A 16,466-nucleotide genomic window follows, 5' to 3' on the forward strand; every position below is an offset into this window, starting at 1 on the left:
ACTTGAATGTTTCTGAAGCAGTGAGAATTGGTACCTTTCCAACTTGTTATAAAATACAATGCAATGGCAGTCATGCACATTAGTACTCTGCCTCTAAGCTCTACCTCCAGCTCCCTCTTGCTCATCACAAGAAAAATTACGGTTAAGCAGCTTAAAGAACACAACAACAGGGGATCTGAGAAACAAAGAAGGTAACTGCAATTAACTAAAAGCTCCCTTTCTTTCCAAAGATCAGTTAAACTTGCCCATATTCTCTAATATGTCATTGGTGACAGAAGAGCACGGAAGGAGAATGGAGAAGAACATAACTAGAACACTTTGGTACTAAAAATATCAATAGTTCGGCTACTGAAAACAGACAAAAAAGAAGAAAAAACCACAGAACTGCTAAGCAGAATTCAGGCTCAAAAGCTATTTTTCCACTGTGGGCTACAAATGCATTTCTGTGGGTGTATCTCCAGGATGAGGTAATGTAAATAAAGTGCATTTCATGGTAGAGTTATCTTAGTACACACACACACACACACACACACAAAAAAAATCATTGCAATAGTAAGCTTTGTGTTGCTAAATGTGAACAAACAGCACAAACAAGGTGCTTTTAACTTAATGCTGCAAGATATCTTGGCAAATACTTCACTGCTTACTCCACTAAGGGGTAGGTAAGCTTTCATAATAGTGTAAAGACTACCTTTGATACCAAGGCCTGATAGTCAAACAATAAAGCCAGGGTCTTTACTGGTGTCCAGCATCAAGGAGAAACAGGAAAAAGTACATACTCTTACTTACATGTCCTGCATATTGTCCAAATTTCTTTCGGAGGCCAGTAGCTAGTCCAGCAAGGCATTTGGCAGCCAAAGCAACTAACATAACATTTGTATCTTTTCCAACAACCTGCAGAAAATAAAGCAATGATAGAGGCTGAACAGCCAAGTTTCAAAGACTTGGAAGAATTTCTTAGTATAGTTAATAGGCCACAGACTGCGTTATTTCCAGAGTATTATCTGGACTAGAACTTTAAATATAATACAAATAAATTGCAAAATAATACTAAATGACATATGTTCCGGGTTTTGTTTATTACCTTTTTGAGAACTTTCACCAAGTCCGCATAGTCTCCTGCTTCCAATTTGGGATTTTTCACCAGCATTTCAACAGCTTCCAGAGCTTCTTTCCTCTCTTGCCACTTTTTTGCTTCCTGCAGAGCAGATCATTTACATTAACTTATAAATGCAAACAATTCTAGAGAAACGTACTTGCTACAAACCATGTACTTCAAAGCTCAATTCTGTCTCAAGAAAGCCTCCCTGTGGTTCAACATCAACAACTGCAATGCAATGTGAAATACAATCCTTTCCCAAGACACATCTCTGCTTCTTAAAATTACAGCTTTACTTGCTGGTAAATCAAACTGTGACCTTTTTACGATTACCTACGCTTTGCTTACACTAGTCTGTTATTATCCATATAGCAGTATAGCTTATGTTGCAGAATGCAAGTCAGCCTTAAAATTCATTAGCTCCACACACCATAGAATTAACTGGTAGCATAAGTTTATGCTTACTATTTTATCATAGAAGTCTTTGGGAAGCTTGGAAAGAATTTCTACAGCTTCAAGCAACTCATATGCATCTACTTGCGGCACTGCCTCATCCCCATCATCACCTCCTGCAACCAGAAGACAGGCAAACGTAAGCAGAGTGACTTGCATAAGTGATTTAATGCATTCCTTCACAAATCATACACCAGCAATATTTTTTCCAATGGAGTTCAGAGATGAAACAAGTTACCTCCATCTGCATCTCCTCCAACTGCCTGCTGCTGCTCAAACTTTGCTTTCAACTCTTGCTGGGAACGCAAGAATCTGGTCTGCTTAGGAGCAGCCGATGGTAGTTTGACCCATTCTTCCTCCAGTTCTTTTAGCTGCCAAAGGGAAATGAAATCACCACATCAGATACATTTTTCACATAATCCAGACAAACAAACCTTCATGGAAAGCAAAGGGATTTTTCCATCTGAAAGACCAATAGTACTATCTTTCAAGTTCACTTGAAATATTACTCTCTATTTGTCCTGCCACCAAAGAAACGACCACATTCATGGCTCAGATACTCACAAGTATGTTCACATAACACTGAACAGTAAAGTGCATTCACATAACAGAATGTCATCAAGAAAAAATAAATATTAACTACAAAACATTCGCATAAAAACAAACTGCAGAACAGTCAGAATGTTGTGCGTCCTCTGTAGAAGGTTAAAATAAGAACGGCTGAGCATGAAGGAAGTTCTTTATGTCACAGCCATGCTATCGTCAGAGAGTAGCACTAAGATGAAATAAACATGTTCAGCCAAGTTTGATCAGACAGCCAAAGGTCAGTTGTAAAAAACAAAAACACAAACAGAACACCACACATCCACGCTCCCCACCATGCAGCTTTGGGTGGGTTGGTTTGTTTGTTTTTAAATAACATGAGTAAAATTACTCTTTTATACCTGAACACAGTCAACTCAAGTGGGTGGGAGAGAAGGTCAAGTTGCATAAATAATTTACGAAGTTTTAAAATAATGGAAGTTTTTTCTCCAATAACATGCTATCTATCGTAATGTAAGGCCACTTCCTGAACTGAAACAATCATATCCTGAGCACTAGAACAAATCTGAAGGGCTGTAAAGAAATGATAACGTAAGGAAAAAAAATAGAAAAGGAAAATGATGGATCTGAGTACTTTCACTGCAGGGGTCTTTTATAAGGGTAACTGTCCTGGGGTTATATCTTCAAGCAATGCTGTTCTACATCTCCAAATTCACCTCCTCAGTTCCAGTATGATGGTTCCCGCCCCCCACCCCCAAACTTCATACATAATCAGAGCAACAAAACATTGTCATGATTTCTCTACAAATAACAAAGAGGGATCAACATTTTAAGTAAACGTTACAGAAGCTAAAAATAATGCCACTGTTAATGAAAAAGTCTAACTTTAACAAGGCCACCCACACAGGATTGGCAAGGGTGATTGGGGGTACACATAGGAGTCCTCTCTTGAATGCCTCGATACAAACTTCCTTCTGCCTACCTGAACAGAATTTATGTTCTGTAATGGAGGTCTCAGAGCATCCCTTATCCACCGGTAGATCTCCACAGCAAGGAGTTTGGCTTCATCTCGAACAGCCTTTTCCCGAGATTCAAAAAGTTTTGGCAATACTTTAATGACTGGCTTCAGTGAGATTATTTTTGAACCAAATTCACTGAAAGTTAGAAACATGGAATAGCGTCAGTGCTTAAATAGCAAACAGACTGAACCACCAAAAGCTAATTTTATTTAAACATAATTATGAAATACACATAAGGGATTCTCTCATATACTCAAATTATTATCACCTCCATTATTTTGTCAGGCTACTCAGAGCTGTTGCATGATTTTAAAGAATATCTGACCTACAACTGTTACCCTCCACATCCAGCACGAAACAACAAAAATCAGTCCTCTGAAATTATTTCAGAGCACCTAATGCAATCTGATCCAGTCTGCAGCCTGAAACTGTTCCCTTGCAGGAAGGGGTGGGAAATGCCCTTAGACTGAAATTTATATGACCTATTTTTTTTTTCCTTTTTTTTTTTTTTAAATTCAGAATAGAATCTCCTTTGTCTATCCCTGGAGGCAAACTGCAGTAAAAGCATTAGTCATTTTGCCACTTGTTGGACCACATAATTATAGTGAACCAGGGTCATCTTCACAGATAATACACATGTTGAACTACCTGCTGCTGAAAGGACACACAGAAGAAGCTCCCCAGGCCTATTACCCTTCCCCACCAGCAGATTCTGCATGCTGTTGAACTTAATACATTAAATTTCATTTTTCAAACACTGTTGAAGGAGAACACAAAAGCATTCTTTTCACTCATAGTAAAATTCCATTAGCTGCTACAGTATTTACTGCAGCGTATCTACATCATCTCAGAAGCCATGAAATATTGAGTCAGAACTCTCTCTCTCTTCCTTGAAACCTTTAACTGACATTTCTGACTCTCACTTTTTTCATGCTTCCCTCCAATGAAACGCTTCCCTCTTCATGAAAGCGCTAGCAAAAATGACTGTTCAAGAACTAAAACATCTAGCTTCCTAAAAAGTTTTACTGCCAAGGCCACTTTATGAGAAGCATTAAGTATTCAAAACCTGCAGAAGAGGCTACATTCTTGGAGTTAACACAACTTAAATGCGGAATATGAATGCATGTGTGGCCTAAGATACCTTTCAAAAAAGGGCACATTAGGAAAAAACGCTTAAGCAACATCAGACTTCATCAAATTGTCTTATTCTTACATAATTCATATAACACCACAACAAAAAATGGAAACTTTAATAGAAGACAAAGAACATCAGAAGCTAAATTAGTTACACACTCAAGCTACCAACCTAGCCACAACACACAAATCTTGCTATTGATGCAGATAAGAAAGTTAGTCAATGTACAAGATAAATCTCGGTAGCAACACAACTCAAAAGCTGAAATTCCAGGTTAAGTCCATAGGGCCTCATGAAAAAAAATTTGATCTTGTCATCTCACTGTACACAAAAATAGGCAGAGAGAACTTAACTTTTTTAGATGCAGTTAGCTGAAAGATATTGAGGAAAACTATGTAGGTTTTTAATTACGTTTACTATCGAAAGGGCATTTGATTTGATAAGGCAATTTAAAATAGCTAAAATACTATTCTTAAATGCGGGACAGCAGTTTCACTTAATAGTAGCACAGGCCCTGCACTAAGCCTAATTTTTTTATTTTGACTTCTGTTACTAGAGTCTGAAACAACTAGCTAACAAGAACCATCAATACACATGCTTCTCCCAACTCACTAAAAGTTATCTAGTGTAAAATATTCTCCATCTATCATTATGCATAAAGTTTTCACAGGAACTAATTTTTTCAGGAAAAAGATATTCTGGCCTTTAGTACCAAAATTATCTATTTCTAGCATTTTTCATTCAACCTGCAAAGGCAGCAAACATACCCGAAGTGGGATGAAAAAGAAGCTCCAATTCTAATCTTGCAACCCACTTCCAATTTTAATTAGATTTGATTTTTAGAGAGCATTATCAGCTCTTTTTTGCCAAGGAAGTTTTATATAGACAATGGAAAGTGACATTGTCAGTTCTGACTTAAAATAAACTTACTGTGCAATGAGTTTTCTTTTATTTTTGTACATGATGTAGCCAACCGAAGAAGCTCACATCCATAAGGAAAACTGTGAGTAACACCAGGTTTTTAAAATTAGGACTACAGGTTTTAGTTTTACAAGTCAATTTCAGCTGCTGAAAGGAGAAGTTCTACAGTCTAAAATAGACATGTTAACCCTGCCCTTCACCTTCAGAGGTCCATTTTTGTTAAAAATGGAAGTTTGGCAAAAAGTTGTCAACAACAAGTGATCCAGATGAGCCTTATAACAAAGGCACCCCTCACATCAACAAATCCATGATGTCTCTCACGGTTGCTGTTGCTATAAAATATCAGTTCAGTAAAGACGCATGCTATTCAACGATAATGAGAGCCCACTGAAAAGGCTTACGCAACAGATCAGATTGTGTAGCGCTGGGGTTAGGGAAGGGGAAGTGGAATCTAAAAGCTTACCTTAGTGCTTTCCTCAATGTTTCTATACATGCAACTATGATTTTGGGGTTTTTGTTGTCCAGACCCTTTAGCAATTCTTCTTGCACTGCCTCCCCTTTCTCAATTTCTATATACATTAAACATATATCTAGACCCAGCTCTTTTGCTCTGGCTTTTGGCTGATTGAACACTTTATTTACAACTCCAGAAGCTACTTCTCCTGTTGTCCTGAAAAAATGAGAGAGTTACTTTTAGCACAGTTAACTGAATTACATATCCTACTCCATTATCCACAGAGAAAAGCATATACAAGACCTGAAACATGGAGGAAAACTTAGTATAGCTTCACCTAATAGGGACCAAATTCTATCCAGGATACTCTCTAAAGTAATATCATCTTCTAAGAGGTGACTGAGTGCTATTTAGTGTGTTTCTAATATTGGACCACACCATACAGTGACAATGCATTTTCTCAAAGGGTACTAATTAATGTACATTTTTTGGTCCACAAGTAAGTGCCACTTCCTGAGACTGCATACATTACAGTTAAGTAACATAGGCACATAATCTTGGCACAGTTTTATATCTATTTCAAAACTTCCAGTCAACTAAATCATTTACCTCATCCTTAAATCACAGAGTTTGTTTTAAAGTCTGACAGCCATGTCAAACAAATAAACAAACCTTAGTTTAAGTGACCTGATAAAATGAATAAATTCGATATTAAACTAGGTGACCCTAAGCACCAGTCTGGTCCACTAGACACTTATTTCACCTTCAGAAGTACAGGCTATTTCACAGGCTAGAAGACAGTGAAATGTTAACAAACATTCTAGGAAGAGAAGAAATTGGCAGCCATGTAGATTCAGACTGGTTAAGTTGGATGCAACACCACACAAGAATTGTTACATTTCATTTACAGGGAGAAATTTATATCTGATCTGTACATTCATTCACCCAGGTAGAAAAAAGGTCCCTGTACATACAGACTTTTTCAGTCAAACAAGAAGAGGGATTCCAGTTCAGAGCAATTATCCCATCAACTTACTGCTTCACTTTTTCTTTTCATTTCAGAAATCTTTACTGCTGACTTGAATAGTTTCTTTGAACCTTCTTAATGTATGGCATTACATAAACAATTTCTGACAAGTTAAGATGTACAAGGAGACCATCTACAGGGAAAACCCAACACTCAGCAAATTCTCTAGATGAGAAAGCAAATTCTTCTCTCAGTACTAAACACCAGAACTGTCAGGGACCACTGTATTTACCTGCAGCCTTCCTGAGAGAGAGGCATTAAACTGTTATAACAGCATACTAACAGCAAGGAAAGGTGACTTACTTCCCTGCTACATGAGCATTTTCGACATAAGCAAGCGCTGCTTCCAGTCCTTTCAATTGAGCCACTGCATTGGAGTCTGTCACAAATTTCTTTATCAATCCAAGATACTTCGACCATTCGGGACTCTTCTCATCATCTATCTTCTGGAAGAGCTTAAGGGCTTCTTCATAGCCATTTAGTCTGGCTTTCCACAACTGGAAGCAGAAGTCAAAGATGTTTAAATGGCGTCATGGTACAGTTTTAACACACCGATCTCACAAAGTACTTCAACCTTGGTGGAAAGTGTACTCCAGTAAGCTGGCATCTACAAGATTTCTCTTCAGTGACTCCCTGAACAATGGGAAAATAGGACAAAATATTCATTTTTCTTCTGTCAGGAATGATCTGGATAGGTAGATGCCAGACTTCCCCACTGCTCTTCATAAGTTCCAGCAATCACTGACAAGTAGGTGTGGGCTCAACAATAGTTTCAGCTACAGATGAGTAACTTCTCCACATGAATGAATGCACTGATCTTTTAGCACACAACTCTAGGTCATACAGATTATCACGCAACTAAATTCTACTTAGTAACTGTTATTCAACTCTACACTGCTGAAACAGTTTCAGACCTGTTGTACCCATGCTGTGCAACTGCCAAGATTACCTAACTTCAGTTCAATTAGCAGATGCAGGAAAGCCACAGCAGGTAGGTGCAGCAAGCCAAAGATAAGATTTCCTACCTTGTGTTCACATTTCTGGTCAATGGGCAGTTTCATCCACTCACTGTCGTCCCCCATTGTACTTCAGGTTCTCTCTATGATCACAGTAATTCCTAGGGAGATAGAGACAAGTTAAAAGCCAGGAGATAAGAAAAAAAGAAAAGAAAAAAAAAGGCATATACTACCTGTAATACGCTTCTTCCTAAAGAAGAAAAGGCAGCCTGTAGCAAGTCTTACAGTCAATCCGCAACTCGCTCTCTCAACTTGTAATTATATTTAGATATGTACTACTAAGACTAGACCACTACTTTGTTAGCCTTGGAAGGCTACCAGAAACCATTACAGACTAGAGAGTGCTGCAAGTTGTAATATTTCAGACACCAGAAGTCTCAGTCTGTGGAATTTTGAGTAAGCCAAGATAAGGCCTGGAGAAAATAGCCTCATTTAAGCCTGGTGGAGAACTTACTATGATTAAACAGCTAAAAAGAAACAACTACCTACCAACACTAGAAAACTGACCCTTACCGACAAGTATTTTCAGCAACAGGTGCCATGAATCAGTGTCAAAAAATAATCAAGCATACTGTAAGGACAGCCATTTTAAACAACTTTAAGAACTGTGCAACTGAAATGAACACTACTGTGAGAGGAACAAAACCCATTTATGCCAGCCAGCCCATTTATGCCCTAATTCTGACACAGCCAGCATTAGTAACTGTCACCATGAGATCAATTTCTTACTGCACATAAAGCTACAAATCCTTACCCACCGAAGTTTGTAGAAGTTTGCTTGTTTTTAATACAGTAGGAATATTGACCTATGAGAGATGAGTACTCAGGCTCAATGCTCATCTTGAACATATTGTACAACTAATCCAGCTGTTCAGAGAATAACCAGAGAATAAGCCTGATGAAGAGGGGATCAGCACAGTGAAAATAGCAGCAGCAGAGGTCTCCCAACATCATTTATACAAACAAATTAAATCAACCCATAGAAGGAGCAACACAGTCTAGCATACCAGTTTAAACACAGAGACAAAGAAGAGCAAGACAAGACTGAGAAGTTTGCTTTTTCAGTAGAAAACCGGTAAAAAAAAAATGTTAGAGGGACAAAAAAAAATGAGGCTTAATAATTGCAAATCATTGAGAATGCAGGCATCATTTTCTGCTTATTACTTTTCCATCGTTCATTTCTTGAGCAAGGCTACCTAGAGCCAGTTCAACAGAACTGTTAATTCTAGAATACAATTCTTTTATTTAAATGGATAGTATAACCTATTAAAAATATCTCTGGGTTAAATAATTGGTCATGCCACTTCCTGATACCCGGAATCAACAAGAAAAGGTATTCTGCTTTAAAAGATGCAATGAAAATAAATCTTAAAGTTTTCAAGTGCCATATCAAAAATAAAGAAATAGGCCAACACAGCCAGCTGAATTACTGTATCTTTTTCCAAAGTCCCACCAACATTTTGCAGCTGGATCCTGCTTTCAGCTGTCTAATAACTCCTCTTCTGCTTTCTTCTTCTCCTCCCAAACCTCTCACTACTTCTGTCCCTTCATTCAGCCTACTGGAAGGGACACTTCAAAAATCAAATACTGTATTTTAACAGCCTCCCATTTCAAATTCAATGCACTTTACCCGTTAAAAAAAAACCATTACTTCCACTGTAAACATGGAGGTGGGGGTAAAACTGTATCTAACCCTACAATTACAAAAGTAGCTTTTCCAGAAGCAAAAAATGTATTCATATTAAAGATTTATTTTCAAATAGCTCTCCTCATCAAGAATGCCAAGAACGCCCTTATATAAAAGTGTAGTTACAGCAACAGACTTGCCCTTTTATTGCTAAAGTTAGTTCAGCAGCCAAGCAACATAAGGAAAGATGCGGCTTTGCCAGTATAAGCTGTGTTTGCACTAGGAATACTTTCATCTTAACATACCAATATAGAAACAATGAGAGCACTTCACCAGTGCAGATAAAGATCAACATAAAGTCTTCTCTTCACAAACTCTGACACACTTTTTAAAACAGAGTGCATTTAACAGGAAATTAGGTAGTTTTATGAATCTTGCTCAGAAACTTGGGGGCAACATTCAAGCCATCACTTGCCTATATCATTTTGTTGATGAAAGCATAAGGATCCAACACAAGGATGAGAGTTATCTACTCTCGTGAAATAAGGCATTAAAGTACCTGCCAGCAGCATTCAGAAACACTAGAATAAGAAGTTTTGACACTAGGGTTGAGACAAACCCTCTACGTCCTCTTCCTTCAGAAAGATGTCAGCAACGCAAATCCCCTGCTTCAACAATAAAAAGAAAGATTTTTTTCCCCTTTCCAGAAATCCACTGCACCAAGGAAAAACTTACTGTAGGACAGTGACAACCATACCACAGCCCTGAAATTAGTTCAAACACTAAAGTCAGAAACAGCATTATTAAAAGATGTGCCCAGTACAGGGTAGACACTTAATTCCAAGTATTTCTACCAGTACACGCAGATAACAGATCATTGCTACAAAGTTTGACTCCTGGCTGGTATACCTTAGTGATGCATTATAGAATCTAGGAGAAAAGAACCTAAGAAAGTTGTTGACATTGGGATTTCCCCTCCCAACATCATGATGTTGGCAAGAGTATGCCTACTTTCCTCACTCATTCTTTTCAGTCTGTCAGCTTCCCTACTATTTTTAACCATAACATCTATGATTTTACTTCAATTATAAAATAGGTGAAGTTGCCTTCTGTACAAAATTTGGCATCTAAAAATAGTGATAAAACTGTATGCCCTCCCCAATAACCTACAAATCCCTTCAGAACTGAGTTTATCAGAAAGTAGTGTGTGGACCATAGATGGAAAGCTTCCTCTTCAATTTCACTTCTTTCCAGTTTCATCACTCCTCATGCCTGTCCTAATCCCAAGACCTTTTATTCTGATAAAGGCAAGATGCAGACAGCCCAAGATTGTTGTTTCCCCCTTCAGTTAAGTCATTTAAAGGGTTCTGTATGCATCTCAGCTTTCTGAACCTTCCAGAAATATCCCACATTTGATGCAAGTCTTGTTTGTTTACTTCTTCACAAGGACATGTAAATCTCAGGCCATTACTTTTCAACATCCAATAGCAGGTAACCTCTGCATATAATAATGCAGCTAGATTGCCTTATTACTTGTGAATTTGCAGCAGTGAAGCGTTTGACCTACATAGTTTTCCTATTGTTATCGCAACTAGCTTTACAAACTCAGAAAAAACAGATTTAAAAATCTTTCAGTAACAACATTTGTTTTGGCAGCATCCAGAAAACAAGACCTCTGAACTGACTAAACAACCAAAATAAGTTTTGTGAGAGAAGCTTGTTATTAGCGTGGTCAATAAAACTTTTACAACTGCAAGTCAGCTGAGCAAACTGTACTGACGATGAACAGCAACTCCTCCCTGACAGTCCGTGGCAGGACAAGCTCTTATAATACGGAGCAGTGAGACAACAAGGACCATCAAGGAAAGAATAGGATGTCTTTGAAAGGGAGACTGAATGTAAAAGCAGCAAAAGCAGAAAATATTTACAAGGCAACACAAATGCGAGAAATTCAACAAATATAAAAGTGAAAATTCCCACTGAATATAATTAAGCTTCGGAAAAATTAATCAACACAATAAGATATAATGGGAAAGTGACTTATTACCTGAAAATTTGGATTAACCATGCACTGCTCTAAACAGTTGCTACTCAGCCTCTCAGTGAATACTTATTTTCTCTGCTACAGTTTTTGAGGGCGGAATAGCATCAGCTTTATAGTTTCATACAACTGGGTACTGCCACAGAAAATCCTTTTCTGACAAAATCCTCAAATGTAAACGTTTTGAAACATGTTACTTATTTGCTACATTTTATAGCAAAGTTTCAGCTTCCAGACCATTTTCACATAAAAAGCACAATAGCAAAGTAAGAAGTCATACAAAACTGGATGGTTATTGATAATGATTATTTGCTTCTCCCTCCTCGCTTTCATATAGCAAGCATCACTGCCACCCAAGACAGGCATCAACCTAAAGAAAGCTTCTCTTCAAGTATACTCAAAACAGTAAGTTCTGAGAATGCAAGACAGGCCATTTTGGAAATTCTGAAAACACTGGAAATGGTACTGAACAGTAGGGGCACATACCTGGCCAGTGTAAAGCTGCCTTAAACATTTCAGCTAAGACTACACCTGTCATAGTTCTCTGACAGTTCTCTGTCAGAGCAGACCAGTTGTCCTAGTAGAAAGAGTATCTATTTGTTTAATGGCAGTCTTGAGTTATATTCATTCTTTGAATATGAGAACATGAAGTTTTACTTTTCTAGAAGTTTAGCACAGCATGCTTTCAGTATTCGCCAGCTAACCCTTCTAGTTTCAATTAGATACAACATAAAATAGCTCAGAAAAGCTGTTGAAAAATTCAAGTACTCATAACATAGCTAAATTTTTATTGTTAGCAACACCCTGAACATATTAATATTTTGAAGAGCATGCAAACCTAAGAACTGTAGCCTAATCAATCAGTCCAGTGAATTAATGCTCAAAACCATTAGGCTGTTTTACCAAATTCCACAGCGCCAAACAGAAAACTGAAGTCCAGCCAGCAATCCTGAACTAGACACCTACAAAAGCAGCAAAGAGTAAGAAGAACTTTCAGTTAGTAATAAGCATGTTCATATGAAATGCTGGCAGGCCACAAATGTGTTTCCCAGCTTCAGTCCATAGATCTTTTGACGACGAACAAGAGAACAAGAGGTTAAAAATAATAATTAAAAAGGGTAAACAGAAGGTTGTTTGCTGCTTTGAAAGGCAATAAAGACTTTTCAGAATTTTAAAGCCCATATTTTTCTATAAAAAGATGCAAGATACCCATGCTCTTGATGAAAGGAAAGCAGGACCTCAAAATAATGAAAAGGCGACAGGAGAAATGCATGCTAAAAAAAAAATTGTTCTGCAGGCAGTAGACTGCAGAATAGCTCCTCTCAGCTTAAGCAGCAATGAAATAGCATATGAGAAAAAACAGCATTTAGTTTGTTCTTGCCTGCTGTAACTCATTTGTTCCAACCTAACTCAGTGACATCTTAACAACGCAGAAATGGCAAGTTATTGCTAAGAGAGACAGATATACTTAATTCTTCTGGATATGTTTCAATAACATGGTCTCTGAAAATAACTTAGGCATACCTGGAGAAGAGCAGCCTCAAAGTGAAAGGCAACACAAAATAAATTGACCTTCCGCTACAGTGAAGAGCGCAAAAATGACTTCTTACTGCATGGATAAACCGGGAGTGAAGCCATTCCTACACAGCAGAGAGGGGCAAGAGGGGAAAGGGCAACACATGGGCAAGCACTAAGGTAATGCTAAGGGTGGACAAGAAGAGTGAAAGACGTCGGTGGGGCAGTAAGCACCCCCTGAAGTGTATGCAAAGCTCGGGCACCGAAAAGCTCAAACGCTGTTCTTTGAAAGGACGGCCTGAACTGCCCCTGGAGGAAAGCTCACACGGAGACATCCCACCCCCACGAACGACCGCTAGCTCCCTCCCTCTCGAATGGAAACACCCTCCAACAGCAGCCAACTTCCCTCCCCCCAGGGACCAGAGGCTCCCCTGCCCCCCGCAGTACCTTCCAGAAGGACGCCCCTCCAGCCCTGCCGCCGCCGCCGGGCCCCGCTCCCCCGAGGCCCCGGCGCGGAGGCATTCTCCGCCAAGCGGCGGCCCCGAGCGCACGCCGTGCCGGCCGGCGCGGGGGCAGCCCCGGCCGCTCCGCCGAGCAGGCCGCCCGTCCGCATTGTTTACGCTCGCGGCCTCCGCCGCCCCTCCCGAGGGCTCGGCCGCGCCGGCGCTGCCGCCGGGCACCGGCCCTCGCGCCTCGGCCCGGCCGGACACTCACCCTGACAGCTACGGCCCGGCTCGGCGGCGCGCGCGGAGCTGCATCGCGGGCTGCGCCGGAAGGGAAGCGCCTCCCCGCGGACGGGCGGGGCTGGGGGCGCCGCCGCCGCACCTGGGCGGGGAGCCGGCCCGCGCCGGGGCCAGACAAAGGCAGGGCAGCGCCGGGCCCCGCACCCCGGCCGCCGCACCCTCGCCGCAGAGCCGCTCCCCCGCAGCCGGCGCCGCGGCGCCCCCGCTCTCCGGCCTCCGGGCACCTCCCGCGTCTGCTCTGCCGCTGGGGAAGCGATTGTGGCAGGCGTCCACCGGCTCGGCCCGGGAGGCCTGCTGTTCGCGAGAATCAAACCGTGCAACACCAGCACCCAGCCATTTTATTTTATACAAAAATAGAAGTAGCTGCTGTAACATTCAAGCATGCAGTAGATATTACCTCAGGTCAGCATATAGCAATCTCTAATTGAAGAAGTGTAACAAACACTGTTACACTGTTCCACAAAAAAAGTGGAACCAAACATCTGACTGACAGGAGGAACAAGGCCTGCCATGAAGAACTAGAAATACAGTACCTTACAAAGGAGATATAAATGAATAACCTGGCAACATAGCATGGTTTCATTCCACATTCTGCCATGAGATATGCAATGACAGTGCTCCAATCGAGCTGATTCATCAGTCTCTCCAGTCCATCGCCTGACATTTTGAGATGCCTCTTCTACAGCGACAATAGCAACTGAAGAAGCAGCCAGTATGGTGAAAACCAGGGGTAAATAGTTCCCTTCTGAGAAAAGTATCAAAATATATGATGCAAGGCAGTGCTCCTTCAAACATCTGTCTAGCTCACCGAAGAAAAGCTTCTTCCAGGTACCAGAGCACCAGCTATGCTCCCCAGTGAATAATCTTCAAAATTCTTTTTCCACCATCTCAACCCCCACTCCCACACCAGCGAGGCATGAAATGTGCACACCAGCTTCTGCTTTTCAGTGTCTGACATTGGCAACAATGAAGCTGTCATAGAGACATTCCCAACCCCAAACAACGTGAAACTGCTCAGTTCAAGAAACTCTTCAAACAAGATGCCATAGCAGCATTGTTTGGGACAAAGCAATGTCTAAATTAAACACAGGAATACAAGACCTTCCCATGTTACACTTTAAAATGCAGCTCCTACAAGATGTGCCACTGGAAAAGTCTACAACAGAATAACAGCAACAGCAAAGTGATAGCAATAACCACCATAGACTATGTTGTCTTGAAACCAGCCATTCTGTTAAGGATGTAAAAAGACTTAATTCCACCCTACTCTGGAACAGAATTCATAAGCCATTTACATTGCAGTTCTAATTTGTTTGTAAACTATTTTTAAAAGAAACATTGCAAATTTAAGATGGAAACAGGCATCTACCTGGAACAGTGGAACAGAGGGGAAACCAGAAGGGCAGGGAACCAGATATTACAGCCACCATGATTTTGGAAGCCTTAATTACGAAGTTTACAAGTGTTTACATCTTTCAGGGCTCTCTCAGGTTATACATCCTACACAAAGTCTTCCAAATTAGGTACTTATGATTGGGAGACAACTATCTTTACTCCCACAGAACAGTCAGATCAGTTTTCTAATTGCATCTACTGTTCAAGATGCTCATAAATGCTCTATAAAAGGGGGGTGAACAGAGATGTTACAGTTTGCAGATGACAGACTAAGTTATTCAGGATAGTAAGAAAAAAAAAAAAAAAGATTGACTGCAGAAAACTGCAACATACAATACCAAGTGAATTTCTGCTGTCAATTTATTACTCAGTGCACACATATATAATGATGCACAAGGCAAAAGTGAATTTTAACATTACACTGCAAATCAGATGTTCTGAGCAGATTACTAGTTAATGGGAACAAGACCTTACTGTTCTAATAGACATTTGTATGAGAATATCAACTCAACTGTAGCACAGACCAGATTTTTAGAAACATGGGCCCAGGTTGCATAACTGGCCCATATCAGTGAAAGGACAAGAGAAATAAGTCCCATCAGATATAAGTCATACACGTGAGACACTAAGGAATAGTGTTCTATTACTATACATTTGCTTTTTTATTTAGAATAGCAAATAAGTTTTGCATCAGTACAGGGAGGATTTAAAGCAGTCTAACTCCAACTTCTCATTCTTCTAAAATCGAAGTTTCTCCTGTTTTCACAGAGGTATTGCATAAATATGTAGTTTTTCCATAGCAGGCCCTCTGGTAGTGTTCCCAACCACATATTCTTAAGACTTATCTTCCATAAATGTGTTTACCACAATTTGCTTAGAACCATTTCACTGCCCTTGATTGCTGTTTTTTGTTGATTCTACTTTGGCATATCAATTCCTGATTGCTGCTTAAAAGCTTTAATCCTATTGCAACTCTTAAGGGGGGGGGGGGAGAAAGGGGCAAGTTTTAAGTGAGGGGAGCCATCAAAATAGTATGGCTTAAAGAAGGGCCATACCTGGGGCAAGAAGCAGTTAAGCCAAGTTTTTTGGTGTTTTTTGTGGGTTTTTTGGTTTTTTTTTTTTTTTTTTTTTTGCACAATCCACTGATCTGACATTGAACACCAAAGAATCAATACTATAAGGACAACTTGCACCTAACCATTCATCTTTCCACCTTCATACTATCGCAAAGTTTTAATAGTAGCTTTCTATAAAAAGCTTTTTATAACATTTCAGTATTTGAGATTGCCTACCATCATTTGTAAATACACATCTTAACCTCCAATCCAACAGAAGTGTTCACTGAAAACCTATAGCAATGCTCTCTCCATTACACCAGTAATAAATAAAGTCTACAGCTAATAATCTAACATCCTGACCACTATTCATTCCTTTCTCACCTGCAGAAAGCTGCTTTAACAGTATTGTAATTCAGTGGA

The 16,466-nt window shown here is 39.9% G+C and overlaps 1 protein-coding gene across 3 annotated transcripts in view; it reads right to left on the minus strand.

Annotated features, from left to right (window-relative positions):
* Positions 1-16,466, minus strand: part of CKAP5 (cytoskeleton associated protein 5) — a 52,474-nt gene that overhangs the window by 34,893 nt on the left and 1,115 nt on the right. For 2 of the 3 annotated variants that reach the window (XM_026093158.2, XM_026093157.2), the window contains exons 2-9: positions 7,677-7,768; positions 6,955-7,148; positions 5,634-5,840; positions 3,078-3,249; positions 1,791-1,923; positions 1,565-1,668; positions 1,085-1,198; positions 790-894 (exon numbers count right to left, since the gene is read on the minus strand). In XM_026093158.2, the coding sequence (XP_025948943.1) occupies positions 790-894; positions 1,085-1,198; positions 1,565-1,668; positions 1,791-1,923; positions 3,078-3,249; positions 5,634-5,840; positions 6,955-7,148; positions 7,677-7,733 (1,086 nt within the window). In that variant the 5' untranslated portion in view covers positions 7,734-7,768. Of the gene's footprint in view, positions 1-789; positions 895-1,084; positions 1,199-1,564; positions 1,669-1,790; positions 1,924-3,077; positions 3,250-5,633; positions 5,841-6,954; positions 7,149-7,676; positions 7,769-13,564; positions 13,671-16,466 lie in introns of those variants that run through there. The other variant, XM_064512681.1, reaches the window with a different exon arrangement.

The sequence above is a fragment of the Dromaius novaehollandiae genome, chromosome 5 (assembly GCF_036370855.1).
Source record: "Dromaius novaehollandiae isolate bDroNov1 chromosome 5, bDroNov1.hap1, whole genome shotgun sequence".
In the NCBI taxonomy this organism is placed as follows: domain Eukaryota; kingdom Metazoa; phylum Chordata; class Aves; order Casuariiformes; family Dromaiidae; genus Dromaius; species Dromaius novaehollandiae.